This window comes from Erythrolamprus reginae, chromosome 8 (assembly GCF_031021105.1).
Source record: "Erythrolamprus reginae isolate rEryReg1 chromosome 8, rEryReg1.hap1, whole genome shotgun sequence".
NCBI classification, from domain to species: Eukaryota; Metazoa; Chordata; class Lepidosauria; order Squamata; family Dipsadidae; genus Erythrolamprus; species Erythrolamprus reginae.
Window position 1 is genome coordinate 48,161,979 of NC_091957.1, and position 26,033 is coordinate 48,188,011.

The window sequence follows — 26,033 nt, forward strand, 5'->3', positions numbered from 1 at the left end:
TTGAAAGAGAGCCAGTCATAAAGGGAGCTTGACGCTCCACCCACCTGCCCGGATGCCGCCATTTGGGTTCTTTTATCTTCTGCGCATGCACAGAACGCTTTGTGCATGCAGAGAGGGTAAAATAACCTACATGGCAGCTTCTGGGAGGGTGGGCGGAACCTCACGCTCCCTTTGCGACCGGCTCTCTAATGACTGATACGAGCAAACCAGGAGCATTTCACTCCCGATTAAGAATCAAGATGTATGTAGATTCTTTTTAACAGTTCTGCCCCTAAGCATTGTCCCTCTTCTCTTATGTCTGCATCTAAAGTTTACGTAACGAAACCCAGCTCCTGCCCCAAGGACTGTGGATGTGGGGGAGACATCCACATGCTGCAGGCCGGTTTCGCCCCTGGTGGGATCTGCTGATGAAGGCTCCTCTGACCAAGAAGACATGAGTGACAGGGAGGAGGAGAGTGGGGCAGACAGCTCAGAAGGAGATCAATTATCTAGCTCCTCCTTGGATTCAGAACAAGAGTTAATGATACAGCCACGGATGCATAGGCAGCAACAACTGAGAGATTATTATCAAAGAAAATGAGGCCACCTGTGGTTGGGTGGGGCTGTGGTAATTAGTGAGGCTGCTATAAATAGCAGCCTGTGGGTTTGGCCATTGTGGAGGATTATCTGATCATTGTGTTTCGTGCCTGCTTTGCTGCCTTTGACCTTTTGTGTGCTGGTTTTTCCCCCGCTTTGAAACTAAACCAGAGCAAAGTGTGTTTCACTTTGTGAAAGAAGAAGGGCTGTGAATGGCCTCACAGCTGCAAGCTAAGTATCACAGAACTGCTAAGGGACTTGTACAAATTACCAGTTTGTTTGGAGACGAGTGCTCTTTGCTATACCAAAAGAGGGCTTAGGTTAAGTGAATTTTCATTATAAAGAACATTGTTTTGAATTTTCAAACGTGTGTGTGTCTGAAATTTGTACCTGTGAATTTTCGGGAGGAGTCTGCCAGAGAGCCCGACAGAACAAAAAACCACATAATTGTTTAGCGATCACCATGATGGGGTGAATTTCAGATCAGATAATATATAGTGTGCCACAATAAAGAAGCTAGCCTCAACCTTGGCTTTTCAACAGATTACAAGAATGATAGAATGACTGATAAGTTGATATTCTACCAAAGGCACAACATTCTTTCTCCTGCCGCCTCTCATCATTGAATGATATGTGGCATTAATATAAACGTTTCTATTGTGCCAGAAAAAAAATATATAATGCCGATGTTATTATTTATGCTTCCAGTGAAAAGGGTTGGCCTTGACCATTTGCTGAAATCCAAGCTATGCAGAGCTTTATTCCTGTTTAAATAATGTAAGGCAATAAAACATGTTTTTCTTCTTTTTTCTTTGACAACAAATTTGTACTTAAGGGACATCATTAAATTGCAAGGGTGGGGGGATATATAATGTAACCTGATTCACATCATTAAAAATGCCCTCATAATTTCTTTTTTTTTAAATCACTTGCAGCTGATAAATGCCACATCAGAACTAACGTACATCAAAAGCACATACATAGGTTATTTAACCTAATAAACTAGAATATGGTTAATTGGAAGACATTTGCACTATTACTGTTTTCTGTAGCTGGCTAATTGATTGTTTCTTATAAATTATGAAGGTTTTGAAATTTATTTTATAAATGAGCAATGGATCTTTTTTAAAAAAAAATCTACATGGAATTCTCCATTTGATAAGGCAATAATATATTGCATTTCAGTAGAGATAAATAGACAGGAAAAAGATTTGCATGATTAGATAGCGGGCATCAGTCTGAAACAAAAATTGAAATCATATAGAGTGAGTCCTCAACTTAGAATTATTTGTTCTTATGACCATTTTTCATACAACAGTTGTATCATCCTTGTACTCACGATTTAAATTTGGACTCTTGACTCATATTTATGACGGTTGCTGTGTCCCAAGGTCAGCGCTTCATGGCATCGGACCAGAATATCTCCGGGACCGCCTTCTGCCGCACGAATCCCAGCAACTGGTTAGGTCCCACAGAGTTGGCCTTCTCCGGGTCCCGTCGACTAAACAATGTCGTCTGGCGGGACCCAGGGGAAGAACCTTCTCTGTGGTGGCTCCGACCCTCTGGAACCAGCTCCCTCCAGAGATTAGGATTGCCCCCACCCTCCTTGCCTTTTGTAAACTCTTCAGAACCCACCTCTGCCATCAGGCATGGGGGAATTGAAACATTTCCCCCTTGCCCATGTAGTTTTGGTGCATGACTGATTGTTAGGACTTTTTAACCTAAAACTGTAATTTAGATTGCTAAATATTAGATTTGTTACTATGTACTGTTTTTACCATTGTTGTGAGCCGCCCCGGGTCTGCGGAGGGGGGCGGCATATAAATCCAATAAATCTAATCTAATGTGACCCCTTTTGTGACCTTTTGACAAGCGAAGTCAACAGGGAAGCTACTTTCATTTAACAATTGTACCAGTTGCGTAATAACTGCAGCAATTCTTTTAACAACGGTGGCAGGAAAGGTTGTAAAACACTGATGGTGAACCTATGGCACGGGTGCCACAGGTGGTACGCGGAACCATATCTGCTGGCATGCGAGCCGTTGCCCTAGCTCAGCTCCAACGTGCGTGTGTGCTGGCCAGCTGATTTTTGGCTCACACAGAGGCGTTTTTGGCTTCCAAAGAGCCTACGGAGGGATGGGGGAGGACGTTTTTACCCTTCCTGACTCCAGGGAAGTTTTTGGAGCCTGGGAAGGTCAAAACATGAGCCTCTTGGGCCCACAAGAAGTTGGAAAACAGGCCATTTCCAGCCTCCAGACTTCTCCAGGGGTGGGGAAGCTGTTTTCGCCCTCCCCAGGCATTGAATTAGGTGTATATGGACACTCACACATGCATAACAGTTTGTGTGTACGCTCTTTGGCACCCGAGGGGAAAAAGGTTTGCCATCACTTGTTGTAAAATTAACCCAAATCGTCATTTAACAACTGCTTTAGATTAACAATGGAAATTTTGGTCTTAAAATATTCAACAAAATTGGAGTAAGGGAAACACAGACACAACAGTAGAAATAAATGTGCAAACAAGGGTTGCAGATTACATGGGTGCCTTGACTTCTGATTGTAACTATTTATGACTAAAGTTCTGGTCCCGATTGTGGCTATAAATCAAGGATTGCCTGTATATTGTTGAGATAGTCATGAACTGAGAGGGCCATGTTAACAAGGGCAGCCAATGAATAGGCATAGCAACTAAGTCAGCCAATGGGAGCTAAACAGACCTGAGTCTGTGCAGAGAATCAAAATGTGGCTCAGTTCACTCTGCTTTCTTGTCTGCTCTGCAGAAATGAAACTAACTCTACTGCTTGTGTTTACTTGTAACTGCTTGAAGAGCATCTCTGCTTATGGTATTGTAAATTCATTTGTTACTATGTTTATGAAGAAGTTTATGAATCCAGCTGGAATCAGTCATTTGTCTGTGCTTCTGGTTTTTATTTTTGCAACAAAATTTAATATATATCCACATTTTATATCAATGCGGTTTTTATATTTTATTTTATTTTATATTATTGGATTTGTATGCTGCCCCTCTCCGTAAACTCGGGGCGGCTAACAACAGTAGTAAAACAGCATATGACAATCCAATATTAAAACAGTTAAAATCCCTTATTGTAAAACCAAACATACATACAGACATACCATACATAAAACTGTAAAGGCCTAGGGGGAAAGAGTATCTCAGTTCCCCCATGCCTGGCGGCAGAGGCGGGTTTTAAGAAGCTTACGAAAGGCAAGGAGGGTGGGGGCCACTGTTCCCTCTAATTTTTTTGGGGAGTGGGCGGAAAAGTATAGTGTCTGAGCGGCAGTCCCTTTGGGACTGGGCGGCACAGAAATATTAAACAAACAAACAAACAAACAAACAAACAAACAAACAAATAAAAAACCCACCCTGTTTTGCCTCAGAGAATATCAAAATAAAATACTGTACTGTGTGTCTATAACAGTGAGCTCATAATAGGGCAACTCTATCAATATCAAAATGCCACTTAAATAGTTGAGCTAGTTTTAAACTAGATTTTGATTTTCTTTCTCTCTTCCTTACTCCCATTCTTTTTCTTTCTCTTTTCCTGAGATAGTCTGAAGGGCTTTATAGGTCATAACCAATATATTGTGACCGGAAACTGATCGGCAACCAATGCAGACCAATATAGTATGACCTGGTCTTTGCTCCCAACACTTGCTGTATTACCTATCGTCAAAAATGACTGTGTTCCTTTTCTCTACATGCAAAAGCACAACTTCATCTGCAAACTAACTGTTGTTATCCAATATCTTTATAATTTAGGAAACGCTCCCCGGTTTCCTGCTGTGTGTTTTTAGTTTTTAGATTTCAGTTTCACTCAATCCCTTTCTCTTTTTCCGAGCTTCATCTTCCTGAAGTCAGCATTGGACAAGGAACCTAGAATGGCATGAAATGAAGACAATTGTCTCAAGAGCCAAATTTCCCATCCTTATTATATTAAAGTGCCAGTCGGATATTGCGGTGCTTCCCTCCGTTTAAGAAAGACACATCACCATCTTATTCGGTTTCGGATAAACTCTCTTACGAAACACATGCCCCCAAATGCAATTATTTTTGAGAACTGGCATATGAAACTCAATGGCAGCCGTGGGAAAAAGAGACTTCATAGAATCAGGTTGGTATCCTGTCATCCGTAGAAATTAAGCAGAACAGCTATCGTATGTTCTGAGCGAAATAGTTTCAGTAGTTTTTGTTGGGACTTCCTCTTGAATTAGCCGAGTTTGCAGGGTCAGTAAATGAAAGAGACAAGGCAGGGTCTCAAGATGTACTAGCACAACCAAGAAGCAGCAGTGAGAACAGCTAGCTAATTGTGGATGACACCTAGATAAACAGGTAGAATAAGTTCTTATTTGAAGGACAAACCAGCAGAGAGTCCCAGTAGGTTAAATTGGGAAGTAAACAAAAATCCTGAGGCAGGAAACACAATCAAAGATAGTTCTTGACTAACAACCATAGTTCCCTCTAAGCTGAGCAGTGAGCAATCGCTCACTTAAAAATCATCATCAACTCAGAGTTTTCCAAACCTGCCCAGAAGCCGAGAGGGAAAGAGTGAGAGGAAAGGAGAGAGAGAGGAAGAGAGGAAGAGAGAGAAACAGATAGAAAAAAGAGAGGAAGGAAAAGAGAAAGAAAAAGAATGGGAGTAAGGAAGAGAGAAAGAAAATCAAAATCTAGTTTGAAACTAGCTCAACTATTTAAGTGGCAGTTTGATATTGATAGAGTTGCCCTATTATGAGCTCACTGTTATAGACACACAGTACAGTATTTTATTTTGAAATTCTGTGAGGCAAAACAGGGTGGGTTTTTTATTTGTTTGTTTGTTTGTTTATTTATTTATTCATTTATTATTTCTGTGCCGCCCAGTCCCAAAGGGACTGCCGCTCAGACACTATACTTTTCCGCCCCCCCAAAAAAAAAAATTAGAGGGAACACTGCTAACAACAATTCATTTAGGGGCTAATCAAACGTTGCAATGGCATTGAAACAAAAAACAGCTTTTGACCATTTTTCACACTTAGGACTATTGCAGCATCCCTATGGTCATATGAATAAAATTCAGATGCTAGGCAACCGGTCCGCATTTATGATTGATTTATTTATTGGATTTGTATGTCGCCCCTCTCCGTGGACTCGGGGCGGCTAACAACAGTGATAAACACAGCATGTAGAAATCCAATACTAAAACAGCTAAAAACCCTTGTTATAAAACCAATCATACATACAAACATACCATGCATAAATTGTAGAAGCCTAGGGGGAAATAATATCTCAGTTCCCCCATGCCTGACGGCAAAGGTGGGTTTTGAGGAGCTTATGAAAGGCAAGGAGGGTGAGGGTTATTCTAATATCTGGGGGGAGTTGGTACCAGAGGGCCGGGGCCGCCACAGAGAAGGCTCTTCCCCTGGGTCCCGTCAAACGACATTGTTTAGTTGACGGGACCCAGAGAAGGCCCACTCTGTGGGACCTAACTGGTTGCTGGGATTCGTGCGGCAGAAGGCAGTCCCAGAGATAATGTGGCCCAGTGCCATGAAGGGCTTTATAGGTCATAACCAACACTTTGAATTGTGACCGGAAACTGATCGGCAACCAATGAAGACTGCGGAGTGTTGGTATGACATGGGCATATTTAGGGAAGCCCATGATTGCTCTCGCAGCTGCATTCTTGATGATGGTTGCAAAGTCCTGGGATCATGTGATCCCCTTTTGCGACCTTCTGACAAGCAAAGTGTTGTGACCCACCAGCAGAGCTGCCGGCACACATGGACAGTGTGAGGAGTTTGAGGAGGAACTTAAGCCAGTCCTGGAGTCTCAGGAAGGCTCTGAGGAATTGCTCTGCATCCGAGGCAGAGATAGGGCCAGGGCCTTCTGACAGTTACCAGCCACCTTCGGAGTCGGAAATAAGTGGGATCCTGTTCTTTATGTGTGCATGCACAGAGCTGCCAGGAGAAGGGGACAATTAAGAAAACAGAGGTTGACTCAGGAGTAAAGGCACAAGGGGATGCTGCATCCCCGCACACGGTTTTGCTACTTGCCCAGGTGCAGTAGCACAATTGCGCTGGACTCTGCAAGCACTCAGAGCCACGGCGGCAAGCACACATCACCGCTCCACCTTAGCAGCCCACCTCTGACTCAGGGCTAACGGATGTGAAATAATAACAGTGTGTTACAGAAGGCAGATTAAGCACAAGTGATGACATTTATTAACAGCAATTATGTTTTAGGAAAATTGGGTAGCAAATCACCTCCGTACTTTAATAAAAATGTTGCTGATCGTATCACCGCCGCGATGAAAAGCTGTTCCACTTCCCTCCTTGAGAATTCATTTCCCACAAACAAGGTTTGAAATAACGCGCAAAGACGTATCTCTGGTTACAGTGTTCTCTTCGTAAGGGGCATAGATCATAAAATTAATTACATTCCTACAGTAAAATTGATCGGGGCCAAATGTTTTTCTGCCTGGAGTATTTCAAAGGAAAAAATGGCTGGACACAAGTACATCAGCCTCATTAAAATATCACTTTGGGGAAGCCGGAAAAAAATGCAAAGTTAAAAAATGGAGCGCAGCGGTCCCGAAAACTTAGCAATAAAACAAATGTTCGGGAAGACAAATTGGTTTGAATAATCCTTTCCTTGCGTGGCTTCCACTAAAGAGAATTTGTCAAATAGTTTTCTTGTTTCTAGTTAACGTGTGTTGTTCTTGCTGTTCTCCAGGGTACTTAATATTGACAATATAGGTGGAAGCCACTTGTAAAATACTAAGCAGGTAGCATAATATGTCTTCTGAAAGAAACTCTCTTCCCCCCACCCAACATCATTTGCACTTATTGAACTCAGAGGTTTTCCTCCTTTAAAGCTCCACTCAGCAGGAACCACAGAAGTGTGTGAAGAGAAGTAACAAAGGAAGCAATCAGATTAATGGGACTCTACTTTAATCTCATTAGTATTTTCAAGAACCTTCTTTTGAAGTTTCCTATGGAGTTCCTGTTGTCTCTATTTTCCTGCCTTTCCATGTGTGTGAGGCTGAGAGCAAAATCACTTTAGAAATGTAGATTTGATGCTGCAATTGTATTGACCACATGCAAATCGCTCTCTCCTTTCTGTCTAAGCCCCATGGGATCAGGATCCAATATAAGTGAATCTCCTGGAAAATAAAATCTGGCCATTGAATCCCTACTTTATTTGGCTCCTTTTAAGTGTTTATTGGGAGGAATTGATTTATTTATACATTATTCTGAGCGTGTACGCTTTCATTATCCTTAAGAAAACCATAGACATAGAAACATAGAAGACTGACGGCAGAAAAAGACCTCATGGTCCATCTAGTCTGCCCTTATACTATTTCCTGTGTTTTATCTTAGGATGGATATATGTTTATCCCAGGCATGTTTAAATTCAGTTACTGTGGATTTACCAACCACGTCTGCTGGAAGTTTGTTCCAAGGATCTACTACTCTTTCAGTGAAATAATATTTCCTCACGTTGCTTTTGATCTTTCCCCCAACTAACTTCAGATTGTGTCCCCTTGTTCTTGTGTTCACTTTCCTATTAAAAACACTTCCCTCCTGAACCTTATTTAACCCTTTAACATATTTAAATGTTTCGATCATGTCCCCCCTTTCCCTTCTGTCCTCCAGACTATACAGATTGAGTTCATTAAGTCTTTCCTGATACGTTTTATGCTTAAGACCTTCCACCATTCTTGTAGCCCGTCTTTGGACCCGTTCAATTTTGTCAATATCTTTTTGTAGGTGAGGTCTCCAGAACTGAATACAGTATTCCAAATGTGGTCTCACCAGCGCTCTATATAAGGGGATCACAATCTCCCTCTTCCTGCTTGTTATACCTCTAGCTATGCAGCCAAGCATCCTACTTGCTTTTCCTACTGCCCGACCACACTGCTCACCCATTTTGAGACTGTCAGAAATCACTATCCCTAAATCCTTCTCTTCTGAAGTTTTTGCTAACACAGAACTGCCAATGCAATACTCAGATTGAGGATTCCTTTTCCCCAAGTGCATTATTTTACATTTGGAAACATTAAACTGCAGTTTCTATTGCTGTGACCATTTATCTAGTAAAGCTAAAGACCATTTATCTAGTAAAGCTAAAGACCATTTATCTAGTAAAGCTAAAGACCATTTATCTAGTAAAGCTAAATAATTTACCATATTACAGACCCCTCCAGGAATATCAACCCTATTGCACACTTCAGAGTCATCGGCAAATAGGCAAACCTTCCCTACCAAACATTCCCCTACGTCACTCACAAACATATTAAAAAGAATAGGACCCAGAATCTTAAATTGGTCCAGCTTGGTCTACTGGCTGAGCAGGGAGATAGATTAGATCAGAGTTTCTCAACCTTTTATCAATCAGGATGATAAGGGGACTGGAAACTAAAACATATGTAGAGAGGTTGCAGGAACTGGGCAAGGTCAGTCTGGCAAAGAGAAGGACCAGGGATGACATGATAACAGTGTTGAGGGGCTGCCCCAGAGAGCAGGTGGTCAGACTGTTTTCCAAGGCAGAAGAAGACCAGACAAGGAATAATGGATGGGAACTGACCAAAGAGAGATTCAACCTGGAAATAAGAACCTAAGAAGAGCCATCCTGAATCAGGCCAAAGCCCATCGAGTTCAGCGTTCTGTGTCCCACAGTGGCCCACCAATTGTTCATGGGGATCTTGAGTAGAAAGAGAAGGCAAAACCCTCCCTTTCCCTTGACCCCCAACAAATGGTACTCAAGGGAATCCTACCTGCCTCAACCAACATAGAGGCGGCACATGGACATTCATTTCAATAACCACTGTCCATGAATCTGTCAAATCCTGCCTTGAAGCTATCAAGGATGACAGCTGTCACCACCTCTTCTAGAAGTGAATTCCATAAACCAACGACCCTCTGGGTGAAGAAATATTTCCCTTTATTTGTCCTTGTTTTCTTACCTATGAGCTTTAGGGAGTGCCCCCTCGTCCTAATATTGTGTGATAGAGAAAATAATTTTCCTCTATCCACCTTTTCTATCGCATGCATGATTTTATACACTTCGATCAAGTCACCCCTTAAACGCCGTCTTTCAAGGCTGAAGAGACCAAGGCGTTGCAACCTGGTTTCATAAGGGAGGTGCTCCATTTCCTTGATCATAACAAGAAATTTTCTGATGGTGAGAGCGATCAACCAGCGGAACAGCTTGTCTGCGGAGGTTGTGAGAGCTCCAACACGTGAGACCTTCAAAGTGGAGATTGGACTGCCATTTGTCTGAAATACCCCCTCTTGAGCGGGGGGTTGGACCAGATGCCCTACAAGGTCCCTTCCAACTTTAAAAATAATCTAATCAAACTTTGGCAACTTTAAGAAGTTGGCTGGAGAATTCTGAAATTTGAAGCTCACACTTCTTTGTCAAGGTTAAGAAAGACTGGACTAGATGACTTTTAATGTCCCTTCAAACCCCTTACGTTTCTGTGTATCTGTTTACGGGAAACTGGCAGATTATTCAAAGTGTTGGTAATGACCTTTAAAGCCCTACATGGCAGTGGGCCAGAATACCTCCGGAACCGCCTTCTACCGCACGAATCCCAGCGGCCAATACGGTCCCACAGAATTGGCCTTCTCCGGGTCCCGTCGACCAAACAATGTTGTTTGGCGGGCCCCAGGGGAAGAGCCTTCTCTGTGGCGGCCCCGGCCCTCTGGAATCAACTCCCTCCAGAGATTAGAATGGCCCCCACCCTCCTTGTGTTTCGCAAATTACTTAAGACCCACCTTAAGCAAATTACTTAAGACCCACCACTAAGACATCCTTCCCCAGGCTTTTATATTTTATGTTTGGTATGTATGTGCTGTATGGTTTTAATTGCTGGGGTTTTATATATGTTTTTTTAATATTGGATTTCTTTTACTGCTATATTGTTTTATTATTGTTGTGAGCTGCCCCGAGTCTTCGGAGAGGGGCGGCATACAAGTCCAATAAATTATTATTATTATTATTATTATTATTATTATTATTATTATTATTATTATTATTATTTATTATTATTATTATTATTATTATTATTATTATGCTGGAAAAGTAATTGGGACCAATGTGAAACGTTGATAAAAACAACTACGATATGTTACTGGCATGGTGTGTGTGTGTACCACTTTGGAGAAAATCGTGGTTGCCTTGCTAAGGCCTTGTATTTTGAAGCTGTAGAATACAGTATATGCCACAGCATCTTCATGTAATATACAAAACATTAAAATACAGAGTACAGAAACATTAAAAACCAGAGACATCCTGATTCGGCCTACAATACGTAATATCTAGCTCACAGCCTCAAGAGTTAGTAACTAAACCATTTCACGGTGATAACTATGCTGCAGCAAAAAGGAAATTATAGCATAGAGTAAGCCTGCAGATGCAATATTTCTGAACCAGGACATTCCTAAAAGGGCAGCAGCTATTAATGTTTCCAGAAGTTTAATTTTATAGTAAAAGATTTAGCAGCATAGAGAAAAGTAAAAATATATATATATTAAAAAATAAAATAAAATAAGAACAGTTAGCTACGAAGGAAAAGAAATAACTTAAGCTAATATTAGAGGGAATATATTTCAGAATTGGTCTTGTTTTATCATCTCATAGCTTGTGGCTAGGATAAAAGGTCACAGATAATTGGTGAAAGTATGATGAATGCCTTTCAAAAATTGTCCCCTTCATAGTTTTAGCTGAAGCAGGACATGCAGAAGTGTTAAAGGGACAGGCATTTCAAGATGTAGTGACAATTGAAATGATTGAATCACTACCTCACTGCCTTTAAAAAGTCTACAGAAGATGCAGAATGTACATTAAAATCTTCCTATGCCCCAAAGCTTCAGCTATGTACTGTATGTTGGAGGAAAAACATTCACAGGTGAAAAATGTATAGAACATGTGATTCATCTCAAGTGTGTATGTACTGCAAATATACCATGCAAACATCATGTTCGTAAGAAGTTAATTAAAATGCATTCCCACCGTTAAAATATGAAATGCATATCTGCTAAAGCAGAAATTCCGTTAAAAATATGCCATAATATTAAATTCAAATAAATTTATCTCTTTCCCCATACAGTACACCCAAACACAGACATATAATAGAAATCTAGATTTATATTCAAAAATTTTCAATTCTCTCAACTTTATGTAGGCTGCAATCAGGAAAATTTAAAAAAATGGAAAAAAAGAACTTTAGGGGAAAGACAATCAAATAATAGAGATTGTTCTTTTGAACTGCACATATCCCTCAAAATTTTGAAAATTATATAACTTTTCAAAAGATGTTTTGGAGCTGTGGGAGGCAGCCAAATGATCCCAAGAAAAGACATAGCTGCTTTAAAGAGCTTCAGATAGGTATATATCATAAATACACCACCTATCTGAAGCTCTGTTAAAGCACCTGTGTTCTACGTTGATATGCAATAGAGACATTTGGAGATGAAAGACTGATATTTAACATTTTTAATGGCATTCCTATTTGAATACGGGCACCATCTATCTAGCTTAAGCATTGGGATTTTGTCATGTCATCTTCAAAAGGCACAAACTACTAAATGACCTTTTAGTACATTAAGATGGGATCAATAATACGACCTAGCTAATTTACTTTATTGAGGGATTTGGAGAAACCTTCTTTGAAACTATCAGATGACATTAAGTCAGCAAACAAGTGAGAGAAAACACAACATCTTGTCTTGACTCTTCTGTTATGCATTGGACTATTCAGTCTTTGCTAATTGATTTTTTTTCTTTGCTAATTTCATCACAATGAAATTAGTTAATCATGATGACCTCCTTAAATAATTAAGTTGATAGTACATAACTATACAATGTCTTTTCAGGAACATTCTCGTTAAAGATTACTAGATATATATGTCTGACTGTGTTTTCTCTCTCTCTTTCTCTCTCTCTCTTCCTCCCCCCTCCAATATCATTTGCACTTATTGAATTCAGAGCTCAGAGCTCAACACCATTTCCACTTATTCATCTCTCTCTCTCTCTCTTGTATCATATATTCATATCTCCGTCCATCCATCCATCTATCCATCCCTATCTATCTCTCTACCTCTCCCTCCATCTCTCTCTCTCTCTCTCTCTCTCTATCTATCAGAGTCCCAAGGGATTGGGCAGCATAGAAGTCAAACAAACAAACTATCCATCTATCTGTCTATCTATCTATCTATCCCTCCCTCCCATGTTTCTCTGAAAATAAGATCCTATTTATATTTTTTTGATCCCTGAAATAAGTGCTTGGCCTTATTGCCAAGCACTCAAAAGCCCGATTGGCCTTATTATCAGGGGAGGTCTTATTTTGGGGGAATCAGGGTACATACGGTATTTATAGCCGTAGGAACATGAATGCAAACAAGAGGAAGAAGATGTTCTCCACTCATATAAAATTCACAGTCAGATCAGATATTCTGAGACTGAAAGCAGAGCTTTAATATACAATTTTCCAGCTGTTACATGTTGCTCTTCTTTCCATATACAACATAGGTAAGTATGTCACAGTGCAACACCCCCACTAGGTACGTATTTACGTCAGAGGTTGTATTGCAAATGGGTAAGGGAATAACATGGTATCACCATGAACGTTGAAACTTTTATCTGTGCCTTCCTTTACACCAGGAGCATCAAACTCAATTTCACTGAAGGCCCCATCAGGATTGTGTTTGACCTCGGTGGGGGGCGTGGCCTGAGGGAGGCGTGGCCAGCTCAATGTCACTTGTGTCGGGATTTCCGGTGGTGGCCTGTGCACCTTGCCAGAGAAAATGGCCTCCTGAGCTTCATTTGTGGCTGTGATGGCCTCCTGCAACCCTCTACAGTGTTCCCTCGATTTTCGCGGGTTCAAACTTCGCGAATAGCCTATACCACGGTTTTTAAAAACATATTAATTAAAAAATGCTTTGCGGTTTTTTTCCTATACCACGGTTTTTCCCACCCGATGACGTCATATGTCATCGCCAAAATAATAATTTTTGCAAATAAATAACAAAAAAATAATTATTGTTAATAAATAATTATCTTTATAAATATCAGGATCACTAAGTGTCTTATTTAATGGTGAGTACCAATAATAATGGTGAGTAAATGGTTGTTAAGGGAATGGAAAATGGTAATTTAGGGGTTTAAAATGTTTAGGGATGGCTTACGCTACTGTCCATCGCCAAAAATGGTGTATTTACTTCCGCATCTCTACTTCGCGGAAATTCGACTTTCGCGGGCGGTCTCATAACGCATCCCCCGTGGAAATCGAGGGAACACTGTACAGCGAAAACAGAGCTCGGGAGATCAGCCCTCCCAATCCTTCGGTGTTTCCAGGGTGGCACTTTGGGCCAGATCTAAACACCCCACGGGCCGAGTAAAGGCCCCGGGCCTTGAGTTTGACACCCTGCTTTACACATTGACTAAATTTAGCAGCTTTTGATCAGTCTGTTTTTTAGAAAAAACCCACGGTGGCTTTCAAGTAAATTACAATTTATTTAAATCACATTTGCAGTCTCCAATGAGACTGCCAGCCATGGCAGACCACAAATCAAACTCAGAATAATAGTACATGAGGGATCCGACAAGAGAAACCTGCTATACGCGTTGCCGTTTAGCACTTTTTTTTTTTAAAAAAAAACCACAACAACATCAACTCTGGAATGTTCATTAGCGTATGCTTTAACAAAATTAATAGTCTGAAGGACAAGGTACAAATTTACCCATGAAAAATGAAGATTGATTGTTCTTATAGGCGGAGGATCGCGGCCGACTCAATTTAATTATTTGGAACATTTTTAATGATTTGCCACAAACTCCGGAGCATTATTTACGTTCATTTACAGTGGTATCAATCAAAACAGGAGCTCCTTGAACTTTGGTTGTTTTTCCTGAGGCAGTTATTATAATTATCCCATTACATTCCGTTGATTGCACAACGACATCCTGCTGGCAATTCGCTTCTACACCAAAAAAGATACTTCTATTGAAACTCATAAGGGGCTTCCTCAGAAGACCCTTGTCCTATGACTACTGTGCTTTCAAAATAATAGCTGTATTTTTATGCCCTTGCCCTCAAATGCAATTGTGTGTCCTACCTTGAGGCCTTGGCATTCGTTTTCTGCGATGGAACGCTTCGCCCGACTGCAGTGCTTCCAAAAGATTATCCATCACTCCCGTCTCATCCCCTTCTGTGAATAGCAGAGAAAAAAAGTCAAATTAATTGCTTTGCAATTAAGGCTGCAACACTGGGGAAAACAATGGATTGGGAAAGCAAAAAAAGTAAGGTTACATTTATTTATTTATTTATTTATTTATTTAATTTATTTATTTAATTTGTATGCCGCCCCTCTCCGCAGACTTGGGGCGGCTCACAACAGCAACAGAAAAACAGTGTAAAATACAAATTCAATAATTAGAAAGCTAAAAAACCCATAATTTAAAAAAACATTCACACAACATACCATACCATACAATTCAAAGTGTTGGTTATGACCTATAAAGCCCTTCATGGCACCAGGCCAGGTTATCTCAGGGACCGCCTTCTGCCGCACGAATACCAGTGACCAATTAGGTCCCACAGAGTTGGCCTTCTCCGGGTCCCGTCAACTAAACAATGTCGTTTGGCGGGACCCAGGGGAAGAGCCTTCTCTGTGGCGGCCCCGGCCCTCTGGAACCAGCTCCCCCCAGAGATTAGAATAGCCCCCACCCTTCTTGACTTTCACAAGCTTCTTAAAACCTACCTCTGTCGTCAGGCAAGAGGGAATTAAGATATTCTTTCCCCCTAGGCTTCCACAATTTATGTATGGTACGTTCGTATGTATGATTGGTTTTAAAATAAGGGTTTTTAGCTTCTTTAGTATTGGATTGTCGCATGTTGTTTTTACTACTGTTGTTAGCCGCCCCGAGTCTACGGAGAGGGGCGGCATACAAATCCAATAAAATGAAATGAAATACATAAACACTATTTCAATTCCCCCATGCCTGATGACAGAGGTGGGTCTTAAGGCGTTTGCGAAAGGCAAGGAGGGTGGGGGCTGTTCTCAGGGGGGAGCTGGTTCCAGAGGGCCGGGGCCGCCACAGAGAAGGCTCTTCCCCTGGGACCCGCCAAACGACATTGTTTGGTCGATGGGACCCGGAGAAGGCCAACTCTGTGGGACCTAATCGGTCACTGGGATTTGTGCGGCAGAAGGCGGTCCCGGAGATATTCTGGTCCGATGCCAAAAAGTCCTGGATTAAGGACATGTGTGACAGGGCAATGCGAGCGGTTAAATTTCATGCAGAGCGATTGACTAGTTCACTTCTAAGGTTCAATAGATATCACCCAGCCTCATTTCTATTTCTTTTAAGACCTTGTTTTTAATATTACTGATAAATGTGAACCACAGACAAATATACAGATGTTAATTTGTAGCTGCTGTTATGCCGTTTATATCTAAGTATGAAACTGGAAAATCTCGCAGCAGAATTAATAGATGCTATGAAATTCACTGAATGTGGCACTATCAACACCAGTTTAACCCAACAGTTAAGAACAAGAAGGCTTTTCCACTATTTTTCGGTGCATATAGAGCACTTTTTATTTTAATGAAAGTGTAAATACACATAAGCAAAGTATCTGCTTGTACCTGTCAGTTTCATTTAACTATCCAAAAAAACCCGTGAATGCGAGCAAAGATTTTGTTTCTATTAACCCGAGACATTAAAATCACACTTTATACTTCTAATTTCTCTCCTCTGCTGTCTTGTTCATCATTATTCACTCAGACATAATTTTACTAGAATTTGTTTACTCTGGTAGAGAAATTGTGAGTAGGCCCATAAAAAGCAAAACCAACTGTTCAAAAATAAATAGGGAGATATTTTTCTTCCTAAAGCAAGGAGCGTTTGGGTTGTAAAGGTGTTTGTAGAGGCATTCAGAGAAGCGGGCTGACATTTTTCACATTGTTATTCATTGATATTGTTATTTTTATTTGCCCATTAAACGCTGGCATTTTTTAATTTCAATTTATTTTATTCTTGAAAACTTTGAAAATCTTTTGGCAATGTTAAAATGCAGAACGCACAAATACTTAAACGGTCATCGAAGACCGGGTAGCCTTGTTCCTTCTTTCATCCACACAAGATTACAGAGTCAACTTTTTTTTAAAGTATTAAAAATTAAATAAGTAAGAAGGTATAACTATTTGAAGATTTATAAGATAGAGTGAAATAGTTTATAGTATGATAAAGTTAGATGTGTTATTTTTTCCTGCATTTTTTATATTTTATCTTTTTGAATAAGTATACAATATTTTATAAAGAAATTTAATTAACATGATTAATATAAAAATATAGAGTTAAATTTAATAAAAATGTAATGTACACATATGCCATTTCTGTATTGATCTGACAACAGTTAGGGTTTTATATTTTTGTATTAGTTGGACTTCTACAACAAGCGGAGCAATGGTAGCTCCTTAAATGTTTATCGTTGTTTGTCTTTGTTTGTCTTTTTGAAAAATAATAAAAATATATTTTTTAAAAAAAGATTACAGAGTCAACTTCAAATATCAAAAGATAAGAGGGCAATTTTCTTACACCCTTTAGTGGATTGACTAATCAAATAAAATGTCATCATGGATTAAGGCCACATAAGTTTACATCAATATAATTTGTCTACAAGCATTTATTATTAAGTGAAATATGACAAATGCCACTTAGTGAGGACTGCCCTATATAAAGTATGAAATATAAAGTGTTTTATTCAGTGAAATATTTAAAATAAAAACAACCTAAGAGAACTGTAGCATATCCGTATCCATATTTCTGCGATAGACCACAGATGGAAATGAACACTACATATATGTATGTCCATGGGTATGCAAAGATGTAAATACTTAAATTTGTTGGAGGCAAAATAGAAATAGCAATTAAGACTAAAAATTATATTATATAAATTATATTGTATAAATTAAATATATTGATACATGAAATATATTATAATTAGTAATTACTTGGTTACTAAATATATTTAGTAACCGCGTAGTTGATGCATGGAATTCACTACCTGACTCTGTAGTATCATCGCCTAACCCCCAAACGTTACCCTTAGACTGTCCACTGTTGACCTCTCCCGATTCCTAAGAGATCGGTAAGGGATGTGTATAAGTGCACCCAAGTGCCTTCCATCCCCTGTCCTAACGTTGCTCTTTTACTAGAATCATGTACAGTGATCCCTCGATTATCGCGAGGGTTCCGTTCCAAGACCCCTCGCGATAATCGATTTTTCGCGATGTAGGGTTGCGGAAGTAAAAACACCATCTGCGCATGCGCGCCCTTTTTTCATGGCCGCGCATGCGCAGATGGTGGAGTTTGCGTGGGCGGCGGGGAAGACCCAGGGAAGGTTCCTTCGGCCGCCCAGCAGCTGATCTGCTCGGCAGCGCAGCAGCAGCGAGCAGACGAAGATTGGGGTTTCCCCTTTGCGTGGGTGGCGGGGAAACCCCGATCTTTGTCTGCTCGCTGCTGCTGCGCTGCCGAGCAGATCAGCTGCTGGGCGGCCGAAGGAACCTTCCCTGGGTCTTCCTCGCTGGTGCCCCCGCCCGCCCGCCGCCCGCCCGCCGCCCGCCTGCCGCCCGCCGCCCGCCAGCAAGAGGGGGAGAGATAGAGAAAGAGAGAGAAGGAAAGAAAGAGATGAGAGAGGGAGGAAGAGAGTGTGAGAGAGGAAGAAGCAAGATAGAGAAAGAGAGAGAGAAAGAAAGATGAGAAAGGAAGGAAGAGAGTGACGTCATCGGGTGGGAAAAATCGCGATATAGCGTTTCGCGAAGAACGAGATCGCGAAAATCGAGGGATCACTGTATATAAATATTGTATATCTTTGTATACCACCAATACGTACTTGACAAAACAAGCAAACCAACAAACAAACAACAAATAAGCAAACAACCAACAAAACAAGCAAACCAACAACCAACCAACAAACAACCAAACCAAGCAAACAACCAAACTTGGCGTATTCAGGTCTTTTCCCATGTAAGATCGATAGAATCTTGGCGATGTTTCGACGAGGTCTCATTCGTCATCTTCAGACTGGTGCAGATTCTATCGATCTTACATGTGAAAAGACCAAATACGCCCAAACCTACATACCTATACCCTTGAAAATCTACGAAAACAGATACACACACACACACACACGCATTTGTAGATATATTAAAAAGATGTGGTGGCTCAGTGGCTAAGATACCGAGCCTGTCGATCGAAAGATCGGTAGCTCAGCGGTTCGAATCCCTAGTGTCGCGTAATGGAATGAGGTTCCTTGTCCCAGCTTCTGCCAACCTAGCAGTTGAAAAGCATGTAAAAAATGCAAGTAGAAAAATAGAAACATAGAAGACTGATGGCAGAAAAAGACTTCATGGTCCATCTAGTCTGCCCTTATACTATTTCCTGTATTTTATCTTACAATGGATATATGTTTATCCCAGGCATGTTTAAATTCAGTTACTGTGGATTTACCAACCACGTCTGCTGGAAGTTTGTTCCAAGGATCTACTACTCTTTCAGTGAAATAATATTTTCTCACGTTGCTTTTGATCTTTCCCCCAACTAACTTCAGATTGTGTCCCCTTGTTCTTGTTCTTATTTAACCCTTTAACATCTTGTTCTTATTTAACCCTTTAACATAAATGTTTCGATCATGTCCCCCCTTTTCCTTCTGTCCTCCAGACTATACAGATTGAGTTCATTAAGTCTTTCCTGATACGTTTTATACTTAAGATCTTCCACAATAGGGACCATCTTTGGTGGGAAGGTAACAGCATTCTGTGCAATTTGGCATTTAGTCATGCCGGCTACAGGACCACAAAGACATCTTCCGACGGAGATGAGCACCGCCCCCTAGAGTCGGGAACGACTCGCACATATGTGCGAGGGGAACTTTTACCTTTATAAATATGTAAGTAAAGAAGTGAGTGAGAAGGCAGAGTTCCTAAGTCCCATCAGGTGACATGTTTAACAGATTGGTTAAACATGGTTCATAGAAGAACAAGAGAGCTATCTAGTTTCAAACATTGTCTATTCCTGAAAGGATAACCCTAGCCACTTTTCAGCATCAACAGCTGCTTCAACACGATGTTCTTGCAACCTGCTATTGCAATTTACATTTTTCTTGCCACCATAAGTAGCAAAGAATTAAATAATGTTGAAATACTGTAGTCCTGCTTTAGAAAAACATATAAAACGCAATATTACTTTTTTAGACTAATTACCAATTTGGTGAAAACTAATTTTCTACTGAACGCTTCCGATGTCTTCAAGTATATTTTAAAAGCAACAGAGAAAGTGGGGTAGGGGCGAGGGAAACGAATGTTAGAAATCCTTTATAAATCGGTCGCATCCCTGTTAAAAGAGGCCCACTTTAATTGCTCATAAAAGCTATTTTCTTAAAGTGGATTTTTCTATTCTACAACAAGGAGCGAGGCAGAAACTGGAGCACTTCATAACCAATGATAGTTGATAGCAATTTGGGAATGAACAGAACGAGGTATTATGTAAGAGATCAGATCGGCGCCCCCTTCAATCATGCCAAGTTGCTCACCTATCTGAATAACAGTATGGATCTGACATTTAATCCATCTCAGGAGCAGCTCAAAGGGATTAAACTAGTTTTGCTTTTCATAAATATAATTTATTGGGAATGTCAGTCCTTCCACAAGGCAGCAGATGTTCCTGAAGTATTTCCAAGTCCCGGGAAGCAAGCAATTTCAGCACAGCTCCCAGACTTCTAAATTAACCTAATGAAATGTCTTACAGGGTTAGAAACCAAAGGCAGGGATTTCAGTGATATGAGTTATATGTTTATGTATTAATATTGTTCTACTGATTATTCTGATTATTATTCTAATTATTATTATTCTGATTATTCTTCTGATTCTTCTTCTGATTATTCTTCTGATTCTTCTGATACTTCTGATTATTCTGATTATTCTGATTATTATTATTATTACTATTATTACTATTACTATTATTATTATAGAAACATAGAAACATAGAAGACTGAAGGCAGAAAAAGACCTCATGGTCCATCTAGTCTGCCCTTATACTATTTTCTGTATTTTATCTTAGGATGGATATATGTTTATCCCAGGCATGTTTAAATTCAGTTACTGTGGATTTATCTACCACGTCTGCTGGAAGTTTGTTCCAACGATCTACTTACTCTTTCAGTAAAATAATATTTTCTCATGTTGCTTTTGATCTTTCCCCCAACTAACTTCAGATGGTGTCCCCTTGTTCTTGTGTTCACTTTCCTATTAAAAACACTTCCCTCCTGGACCTTATTTAACCCTTTAATATATTTAAATGTTTCGATCATGTCCCCCCTTTTCCTTCTGTCCTCCAGACTATACAGATTGAGTTCATTAAGTCTTTCCTGATACGTTTTATGCTTAAGACTTTCCACCATTCTTGTAGCCCGTCTTTGGACCCGTTCAATTTCGTCAATATCTTTTTGTAGGTGAGGTCTCCAGAACTGAGCACAGTATTCCAAATGTGATCTCACCAGCATTCTATATAGCGGGATCCTAATCTCCCTCTTCCTGCTTGTTACACCTCTAGCTATGCAGCCAAGCATCCATTATTATTACTATTATTATTATTATTATTATTATTATTATTATTATTATTAATTAGATTTGTATGCCGCCCCTCTCCGAAGACTCGGGGCAGCTCACAACAATAATCAAAAACAATATAACATTGCAACAAATCTAATATTAAAAGAGAACAATATATAAAACCCGGACAATTTAAAACCCATGCAACACATAGAAACATAGAAGTCTGACGGCAGAAAAAGACCTCATGGTCCATCTAGTCTGCCCTTATACTATTTTCTGTATTTTATCTTAGGATGGATATATGTTTATCCCAGGCATGTTTAAATTCAGTTACTGTGGATTTATCTACCACGTCTGCTGGAAGTTTGTTCCAAGGATCTACTACTCTTTCAGTAAAATAATATTTTCTCATGTTGCTTTTGATCTTACCCCCAACTAACTTCAGATTGTGTCCCCTTGTTCTTGTGTTCACTTTCTTATTAAAAACACTTCCCTCCTGGACCTTATTTAACCCTTTAATATATTTAAATGTTTCTATCATGTCCCCCCTTTTCCTTCTGTCCTCCAGACTATTCAGATTGAGTTCATTAAGTCTTTCCTGATACGTTTTATGCTTAAGACCTTCCACCATTCTTGTAGCCCGTCTTTGGACCCGTTCAATTTTGTCAATATCTTTTTGTAGGTGAGGTCTCCAGAACTGAACACAGTATTCCAAATGTGGTCTCACCAGCATTCTATATAACGGGATCATAATCTCCCTCTTCCTGCTTGTTATACCTCTAGCTATGCAGCCAAGCATCCTACTTGCTTTCCCTACCGCCTGACTGCACTGTTCACCCATTTTGAAACTGTCAGAAATCACTACCCCTAAATCCTTTTCTTTTGAAGTATTTGCTAACACAGAACTGCCAATACAATACTCAGATTGAGGATTCCTTTTCCCCAAGTGCATTATTTTACATTTGGAAACATTAAACTGCAGTTTCCATTGCTTTGACCATTTATCTAGTAAAGCTAAATCATTTACCATATTACAGACCCCTCCAGGAATATCAACCCTATTGCACACTTTAGAGTCATCGGCAAATAGGCAAACCTTCCCTACCAAACCTTCACCTATGTCACTCACAAACATATTAAAAAGAAGAGGACCCAGAACAGACCCTTGTGGCACACCGCTTGTAACCTGACTCTGTTCAGAATACTCGCCATTAACAATAACTCTCTGTTGTCTACGCTTCAGCCAGCTGCAAATCCATTGAACTATCCAGGGATTAAGTCCAATCTTCACTAATTTATCTATCAGCAATTTATGTGGAACCGTATCAAAGGCTTTGCTGAAGTCCAGGTAGGCAATATCCACGGCACCACCTTCATCCAACACCTTTGTGACATAGTCAAAGAAATCAATGAGATTAGTCTGACATGATTTGCCTTCAGTAAAGCCATGCTGATTTGGGTCCAATAAGTTATTGTTTTTTAGGTGCTGATTTATCCTCTTTTTGAGTAGAGTCTCCATCATTTTAACTACAACTGATGTCAAGCTAACTGGCCTGTAGTTACCAGCTTCTTCTCTACTGCCCTTCTTGTGGATAGGCACAACACTGGCCATTCTCCAATCCTCAGGAACATCTCCTGTTAACAAGGATTGGTTAAATAAATCAGTCAGGGGGGTAGCAATGACAGATCTGAGTTCTTTAAGAACTCTGGGGTGGATGCCATCTGGACCCATTGCCTTATTTATCTTTAATCGTTCAAGTTCTTCTAAGACATCGGCTTCTAAGATCACTGGAGCTGAATCCGTACAGCTGGAAGCAATGCTATATCCCTCTATAGTATTATTTTGTAAGGTGTCTTTTGAGAAAACTGAACAGAAGTAGCTATTGAAATGGTCAGCGATCTCCTTATTCCCATTAATGCATGTATTATTCCCGGTACTAAGCTTCGTGATGCCGCATACATACCAAAAACATAAAATATAAAAGCCTAGGGGAGATGTCTCAATTCCCCCATGCCTGGCGATATAGGTGGGTCTTGAGTAATTTGCGAAAGACAAGGAGGGTGGGAGCCGTTCTAATCTCTGGGGGAAGTTGGTTCCAGAGGGCCGGGGCCACCACAGAGAAGGCTCTTCCCCTGGGGCCCGCCAAATGACACTGTTTGGTCGACGGGACCCGGAGAAGGCCAACTCTGTGGGACCTTATCGGCCACTGGGATTCATGCGGTAGAAGGCAGTTCCGGAGGTATTCTGGTCCACCTGATGGCAATAAATTGTTGTAAGGTTTAAGAATCAGTATATACCCATATTTTTGGGGACTATAATATGCACCGGAGTATAAGACACAGCTTAGTTTTTGGAAACAAAAATAAGAAAAAAAAATCTTCCTACCAGCATCCATCTGGCTAGAGTCCTTAGCAAAGAGCTTGGAACAAGTATATTAGCCTTGCAAAGCTCCCTTTGAAAGGTCATTTTCCCAGCCTCTGAAAGCTCCATTTGAGAGGCTGGGTGGGGCTACATATAAGACACACCTAGATTTTCACCCTTTTTTTTGGGGGGGGGTGCGAAGGTGTGTGTCTTATACTCTGAAAAATATGGTACACACACACAGGGTTTTTTAATCCTTGGTATCGGGGGTCCAGATTCAGTTCCAAATTTACTGATAAACATTTCCTTGACAAATTTCACAAAAGAAATCTTAGCTAAGCACCCCTGTTTGATATTTTTTTTAAAAAAAACCATTCTCATTCATCTTACACTTAATGCTGAAAGTATTGAAATTTCCAATTGACACGGTGATAAACTAAACAATAGGGGGGGGGGGAAAGCTCCCCCCTCATTTATTACCGTGTCAAGCAGGAATCATAATACTTTCGGCATTAACTGTAAGACAAATGAGAATGTCTTAAGCATAAAACGTATCAGGAAAGACTTAATGAACTCAATCTGTATAGTCTGGAGGACAGAAGGAAAAGGGGGGACATGATCGAAACATTTAAATATGTTAAAGGGTTAAATAAGGTCCAGGAGGGAAGTGTTTTTAATAGGAATGTGAACACAAGAACAAGGGGACACAATCTGAAGTTAGTTGGGGGAAAGATCAAAAGCAACGTGAGAAAATATTATTTCACTGAAAGAGTAGTAGATCCTTGGAACAAACTTCCAGCAGACGTGGTTGGTAAATCCACAGTAACTGAATTTAAACATGCCTGGGATAAACATATATCCATTGTAAGATAAAATACAGGAAATAGTATAAGGGCAGACTAGAGGGACCATGAGGTCTTTTTCTGCCGTCAGACTTCTATGTTTCTATGTTTCTATGTCTTTATATTAAACATAGGTGAGTTCGGGCAAACCTTCAAAGCAGATGGTGACAAATGAAAGGGAAAGAAACCAGGTGTCAGGCTTGAAAACCATTTTTTGGGGCCTTGGATCATGAAGAGTTGATAACTTATTGTTTCTCTCAACCCGTAGCGTCACATTCAGGCAATAATCTGGATGATGAACCAACGGATCAATTAAAAATAAAAATCAACATATTGATCCCTTATGGGGTGGGGTGGAGAACACCAGGAAGAAGAAAAAAAACCAACATATTTTTCATTAAAATAGGAGAGGCTCCCCTAACATAAACAGGCACACATCTGTTCAGATTGTAAAAAGATGTGAATCCTTCTTACATCTCAATTTATTATTTATTTTATTTATTAATTCAATTTTTATGCCGCCCTTCTCCTTAGACTCAGGGAGGCTTACAACATGTTAGCAATAGCACTTTTTAACAGAGCCAGCATATTGCCCCCACAATCCGGGTCCTCATTTTACCCACCTCGGAAGGATGGCAGGCTGAGTCAACCTTCAGCCTGTGATGAGATTTGAACTGCTGACCTACAGATCTACAGTCAGCTTCAGTGGCTTGCAGTACAGCACTCTACCTGCTGCGCCACCCCGGGTCTTTGGTATTAAAATATATTTTGGGTTTAAACTGTATTGGGTGTTAAAACAAGAACCGGTTTGGCTGGACAGTGGAAAGAGACTGCATTTTCCAAACACATCTCCCCAAGAGAAGAGGGAGTGGATAATGGAGAAGAGATTCAATCACACTGTTTTCAAAAACTACAGTTATATAAAATATCCTTGAATCTGCACAAATCTGGATATAGATCTCTATACTTATTGTTTGATGCAAATACAGTATTTTTAAACAGGACTGTTGAACATGAAGGAAACTGGAAGATTAGAAAATATTTGATAGGTTCCTATAAATTGTCTTTCTTTCAATGAAAAGACTTGACTCCCTTTTTTGGGGGGGGGGGGGGGTGAAGGGAGTCAGAAATGAACTACGTCGAAATGTTCAGGGTTATTCCAAGGAGACCCTCCAAGAGTGGACCTCTGGCTCTCCTCCTGGGTCCCTCGTTATGTTTTAAAACAAACAAAATGTTAATTACGCAGCACCACAAGTATAGTCGGGAAGGGCAATTTGGGATTTGGGTCCTAATCAAAAATGGATATATATGCGGAAAACTTGCAGAAAGCTTGAGAGCACAGGGTGACCTATTAATACGGCACATACTTTACAGAGCTATGGGATAATTAATTTATGCAACTCTAGACAGAAAAAAAAATAGGTAATCATCTTGATATATATATATATATATATATTTTCTCCCTTCCCAGTAAATTATAGATGAACAACTAAATACTGACTGCGTTCACAATACTGAGCAGAGGATAGCCTTGGATAAGATTGTAACACAATATTATTAACAGTGTTGGAAGGGATCTGGTAGGTCATCTTGCCCAACCCCACGCCCACGCAGGAGACCCTATACCCATGGTAGTAAACG

General features: G+C 40.2%; 1 protein-coding gene across 5 annotated transcripts in view; it reads right to left on the reverse strand.

The window, feature by feature from the left end:
* DIAPH2 (diaphanous related formin 2) overlaps positions 1 to 26,033 on the reverse strand; it is a 372,666-nt gene that overhangs the window by 21,461 nt on the left and 325,172 nt on the right. For 4 of the 5 annotated variants that reach the window (XM_070759879.1, XM_070759876.1, XM_070759875.1 and 1 more), the window contains 2 exons: positions 14,691 to 14,783; positions 14,415 to 14,555 (listed from right to left, as the gene is read on the reverse strand). In XM_070759879.1, coding sequence (XP_070615980.1) covers positions 14,419 to 14,555; positions 14,691 to 14,783 — 230 coding nt within the window. In that variant the 3' untranslated portion in view covers positions 14,415 to 14,418. Of the gene's footprint in view, positions 1 to 14,414; positions 14,556 to 14,690; positions 14,784 to 26,033 lie in introns of those variants that run through there. The other variant, XM_070759878.1, reaches the window with a different exon arrangement.